Source organism: Trachinotus anak, unplaced genomic scaffold, assembly GCF_046630095.1.
Source record: "Trachinotus anak isolate AG129_WGS33_773 ecotype Australia unplaced genomic scaffold, CSIRO_AGI_Tana_v1 ptg000034l, whole genome shotgun sequence".
In the NCBI taxonomy this organism is placed as follows: domain Eukaryota; kingdom Metazoa; phylum Chordata; class Actinopteri; order Carangiformes; family Carangidae; genus Trachinotus; species Trachinotus anak.
The window spans coordinates 331408-337500 of record NW_027273885.1 but is presented as its reverse complement, the minus strand read 5'-3'; the positions used below and the strand labels follow the sequence as shown (position 1 = coordinate 337500).

Here is a 6093-nt window from a genome sequence, read left to right as displayed (position 1 = left end):
TGTGTTTCAGTCACATGTGTCTTCTCCTCAGTTGTTTCATCACTTCCTGAGAGATCAGTGCACAGCTGAGATGCTCAGTGACATGAGGGTGGGGGGTGGTGCTGATGCTGCTCTGACTGAACCACTGCTCCATCAGGAGCCAGGAAACCAGGTTAATTTAATTAATATAATCAATTAAAAAGCTCTCCTCCTCTCTCTCTCTCTCTCTCTCTCCCTCTCTCTCTCTCTCTGTGTGTGTGTGTGTGTGTGGATGCTTTCAGTAGGAAATGAGAGGTGTGTGATTATGGAAAAACAACCACATCAGGTTTTATAAAGCCCCTTTACACACACACACACACACACACACACACCCTCCTCCTGGTGTGTACCAGCCTTATGAATGAAGCAGGAGCCCATTAGCAACACGATTATTCAACATTAGCTCAAACACCCTGGCAGCCCAGAGTTTAATTGCCGTTGTAAGATTGGGAATAAGAAACAGCATAACAGACCCGGGGAGAGACGGGGGCAGGTCGAGCAATAGATTTGACAAATATTCCAAAAACTGAGGACTCGCTGCCTGAGGACGCCTGAGGACGCCGTTTGAGTCACTGTGGCGGGAACTGAAGTCAGGCTGCGTTCACACTGATACAATCCAGAACTGAGCTGAACAACAGCTGCTGCAAAGACAACAAGGTCAGTAACACTTTCATTCATTCTCCCTGTTGTTTCACCACTGGTAGTCCAGGCTGATAAGAGCCAATCAGGAGCCACCGTGGGCATCTACATCATCATTTCCAAAGGTCTCTGTTTGAGGGGCTGAAGACTCTGGAGGAGAGTGGACGGAGGAGGAAACAGAGAAGAAGAGATGAGTTTAAAACTGAACTGTCAGTGTGGGCGGAGCCTCAGTCACAGTAGGTGTGTTGATGAACACATTTTTACCATCTCATACATGATTAACTCAGCACCTTGATCAGCTGAAAGGAAAACCTGGACTGGACCTGGACCCGTCTCTGACTGTAGGAAACAGAGCTGATTCCTGTTGTGAGACTGAGACAGTGGTTCTGCGATCTCTGTCAGATCTCATCACATTCACCTGTCTCACCTCCACACCCTCTCTCTCCACCCTGACACATGAACAGAGACAGTGGATATAAATCCAACATGGACGGACCTCCCTCAGTTCCCAGGCTGCAGCTGCTGTTTGGATCAGTCTAATTAACGAAGACACACCTACATAAAAAATCTCATAAAGTCTTTATTCACTTCACATCCTTCACGCAGCAGGAGCCTCGACTGTACAGAACTAACCAGAGAAGTGAAGTAAATTAGTAAATGACTTCCTCAACATCTGTCATCACAGCAGCAGCGTGAAGGCCTCGCTGTCAGCTGATTAACTACCTGTGCAGCCGTCTGAAGGCTGCAGGTACGTTTCCATCTGTCCTCTCTCATCTGACTGACGCCAACTGTCAAAGTGCAATTACACACAACAAGCAGCAGGCTGTTGCAACATCACCACGACACAGTGACTGGGAACCAGTCACCAGGCCTCAGTGAACCTCAGGACACCTGGAGCAGCAGCTGATCTGTGGTCATGAACGAAACCAGCCCACATGACTGAAGTATGGTCACATGACCACAGGTGGTCGTACACAGATACAACCACCTGTGGTCATGTGACTAAACCTCCACACTCAGGTCATGTGATGTCAACTGAGAAAATTCCATTTGCTAATGAAGTTCATTAACTGCGATAGAGAGAGAGAGAGAGAGAGGGAAAGCAAGCAGTGTGTGTGTGAGTGTGTGTAGTCAGCTGCACTGACTCAATGATATGTGTGTTTCTGTCAGAAGCTTCTGTAAAACACTGTGTTAGACCACAACCTGCTGCAGACACACAAACAGGACAATGGACACGACACACACGTGAATCAGAGAAGAAGAGCTGCAGCTCATACAAGACCTGTTCCCCCTCATCCATGTTTCACACAAACACAATCAAATATTCAATCTGCTATTGAGACACACACACACACACACACACACACACACACAAAGCAGGAGAAAGTCAACGGGAAAACACATATGTTACATAAACGTGTCAGAGGACGAAACAGAGGAAGAGATGAAAGACAACAACACAGCAGATAAAGCGGTGTCCCTCTCTGTCCCTCTCTGTCCCGGTCTGTCCCGGTCTGTTCAGGTCTGTTCAGGTCTGTCCCAGTCTGTCCCTCTCTGTCCCGGTCTGTTCAGGTCTGTTCAGGTCTGTCCCTCTCTGTTCAGGTCTGTCCCTCTCTGTTCAGGTCTGTTCAGGTCTGTTCAGGTCTGTCCCGGTCTGTCCTGGTCTGTTCAGGTCTGTTCAGGTCTGTTCAGGTCTGTCCCTCTCTGTCCCGGTCTATTCAGGTCTGTCCTGGTCTGTCCCAGTCCGGACCAGTTTGTGTTGTGAGGTGTTGGATCAGGAGGTTGTCCAGATATGTTTAATTCACTTTCTGATATCACAAAGTTGGCTCACTTTTAACTGGGGTAGATCACCACGGCAACCGTGGTAGATCACCATGGTAACTGGTGTAGATCACCATGGTAACCCATGCTGCAGGGCTAACCTGCTCTACAGGAGAAGTTAATTTCAGAGGATCAGATCACACAACACACAAGCACACCTACCGACCAATCAGATCATTGTACGGCAGCCTAACAGGGACAAAACAGGGAGGGACCACACACTGAGAGTTACAGCTGCTGCACTAAACCCTCCTTTACTAGACAGATGATCTACACAGTTAATTAGGCCAGTGATTATAAAGCAACATCTCACGAAGATGAAGCTCATCAGGATTAAAGCTCCATCCAGTCTGAAGGTTTTAAAGCTCCATCCAGTCTGAAGGTAGATGTCCATGTGTTTTTGATTATGAAGCAGGTCTAGGTTCTTTATTAATACTGTGAAAGCAGTCACCGCCCTCAGCCCTGCCCCAAGCCCCGCCCACCTGGACCCACCATCCAACCTAACCAAATGCAGTTTAAAGGAAACCCCAGCAGTATTTCCCTCACACACACACACACACACACACACACACACACATTGTTACTCACCAGTGCGGGTGTTGATGGCGAAGAAGTTCTGTGGGTTTCCACTGATGATGCGGTAGTTGAGCCTGTCAGCAGCAGTGGGGGGTGTGGCATCAGGGTCCTGGGCCTGAATCTGGATCACAGAGACGTCCCGTGGAGAGTTCTCGGGCACCGAGGGCCGGTACAGCGGCTCTGAGGTCAGCGGGGCGTTGTCGTTCACATCCTCCACCTGAACAAACACCTCGATGGTGGCAAACTGGGGAACCACGCCGTGGTCACTGGCGTACACCGTTAGCCAATAGGAGTCCTTGGTCTCGCGGTCCAACATATCGGTGGTGTAGATCACCCCTGGTGGAGAGGGAGAGAGAGAGAGAGAGATGTATTGATGTGTTTACTGTGATCATACAGTCGAGACCTGGAGTCAGTGAAGAGTCTGTAGATGATCATCGTGTTTTACTGCAGCAGCTCAGCCAATCACCTCCTACCTCAGAGGGGGGGTTTCACTGTGTCACTTCCTGCCGATGACACAGAGAGAAACAGCCTGAGGATGTTCCCGTACACACACACTTCCTCCGCAGTGGACACATGTTCACACACTTCAGCCCTCTGCTCATACACTGCAGTCATACACACATTGTGTTGTGTAGATAATTCTGTCACACACGTCTGAGCCCTGTGTGTTGCTGAAGACAGACTCATTATATGAACACAAAACCATCTCCTCACAACATATCTACTGTACACACAGCGTAACACAGTATAACACACAGTGTAACACAAAGTGTGTAACACAGTGTGACACAGTTTAACACACAGTGTATATGAATGTCATTAGTTAATGTTCCCAGTTTATATATAATATAATTCAATATATTTCATAGACAAAGCAATTAATCAAGAAAATAATTGTCATATTAAGTTTTTGCCTCCAGTTGTTTGTGTTGTCATCACTGTTCATCATCTACACGTGACTGAACATTTGTGTTGTGTAGAAGTTGGAGACTGTGGACAGTTTCTTATTCCTCCAATCAGAAACATGCTGGAGTGATGACACTCATACTGCACATGCTCAGTTAGACAGAAGACAGACGACACATTCAACCTGATGTTCTGATGGTGCTGTTCTGTCATGGCTGACAGGGCGGAGACTTACAGTCTCCAAATCACAACAGACCACACAACTGAACATGGAACTAATTTTATCCTGTTGCACAACAGATGCAACAATAATTGTTAAAACAAGTGACTTTATTTTTGTTAGTCTCTCGTTGTCTTATAATAAATGTACCTGTTCTCTTCATCATTAGCAATAAAATAAATTGTGCCTATTTTGCCCTCAAGGTATTTTCAGTGGTCTACACAAAACACAACTCAATAACTGTTCTTTGTAAAATAAAAAAATAAATAATACAATTATTAATTAGTGAAATTTAATCTGTTTTAATAAGTTGCAAATGTCCCCAGGGTTGGAGTCAGTTGCAACATCTAAATTCTTCAAATCAAATAAATAGTGTGAATGATCTGTCATCTGTAATCATCTTTAAATGTTGTGGGTAATTAGCAGTAATTAGCAGACAGATGTAGGTTTAATATATAAATGTTTGGTTGGTCTCTGAGACAAATGCAACAAGTCGTCCTTAGCCTCCCCCCTGAGAGCTCCTGACAGTCAGAGCTGAATTTATTGTGTCAACGGTCAATAATGTTACACAACCTGCTACACAACACTGACTCTTGTATGTGCATGTGAACATGTTGCTCATCTGAACGTGTCCTTTACAGGTCTGTTGAAAACCACCACAAACCAGTGCAGCAGCTTCCTCCAGGTGCTGAGCTTCATATTTTATGACTGTGGGTTCACAGACACACAGCGAGCAGATGCCTTTAATCTACAGGAGCTGAGAGGGGTCAAACTGCAACTGTCAGAGAAACTGGAGACCAATCACAGCAGCCGTCAGCATGTTCAGACTCATGGGAACTGTAGTTATTACTACATTATTACCTGAGTGCTCAGTGGTCATGGGTCAGACCACATCCATCTCTGAACTGGACCTTCATTCACTGACAGAAAATGACTTAAATAAATGCAGCAATAAATACAGTTTAGTAGTGAAAATGCAGTTTCTGCATTTTTACATTTATTTATTCATATATCCATCCAATTATTATTTTATTTATTTCTACATTTATTTATTTATATGTTAAATAGGGAGGCGCTCCTCCTAGAAACAGCATTTTCATTACCAAAATGTTTACTTTGTATAATAAACCTCCCACAACTTGTGCTTCATTCTATTTTGTGTTGAAGATAAAACTGTTGTGTTGTGAGTTGTAAACATATTGAAGTTGTAAACTTCAGTGTGATGTATCTTTTGTTCTTCTGGTGAAATCATCAACAGTACATACATTGAAGCTCTCTCTATCTATCTAACAATCTCCCTCTCTCTCCTGACACACACACACACACACACACACACACACACAGTGCGTCATTGTTTTTGTCCTGTGGGATGACTGGATGTTCAAGGTTAGCCGTAATTAATTCAGTGTTGCCCTGTGCTGTGTTCTCTCTGCCTCACTGTTCATTCATCTCTGCCTCCTTCTGGCCCCTCGGCTGCACTACAATTAATAGCTCTGCACCATGCTACAACATTGCTTTTAATAGCCTAAGCTGCTGCTTACAAGCCTGCTTTCCAATTAAGAGTGTGGAATTAACTACAAATGTCACAAGAGTGCTGGACATAAAACACATTGGAAAGCAGGGAGTGACAGAATCTGCATCTCTGTCCAATCGGCTTCCTCTCAGCAGAGAGCAGACTGCTGCACTGCTGCAGCAAAGCACTGAGAGCTGGAGGATGGAGGATGGGAACATGGAGAGTCAGGTCTAACTGATGTTCAGAGTTCAGCATGAAGAGTCACACAGAAATAATTTGTTTGTCAATCAAATAACAACTCATATTTAATTGGATTTACATCCAATCAGAGCTGACTGCTCATTTTGGACTCATTTTAGTGGACACTGTTTCAGACACTTCTTCTCTGCTAAATTAAAGC

General features: G+C 44.9%; 1 protein-coding gene across 8 annotated transcripts in view; it reads right to left on the bottom strand.

The window, feature by feature from the left end:
* fat3a (FAT atypical cadherin 3a) overlaps nt 1–6093 on the bottom strand; it is a 111806-nt gene that overhangs the window by 47807 nt on the left and 57906 nt on the right. For all 8 annotated transcript variants that reach the window (XR_011687031.1, XM_071471552.1, XM_071471546.1 and 5 more), the window contains exon 3: nt 3067–3390. Coding sequence is in view for 7 of the 8 variants with exons in the window: in XM_071471552.1 (XP_071327653.1) it covers nt 3067–3390 (324 nt within the window). In the remaining variant the exon portion in view is untranslated. The remainder of the gene's footprint in view (nt 1–3066; nt 3391–6093) is intronic.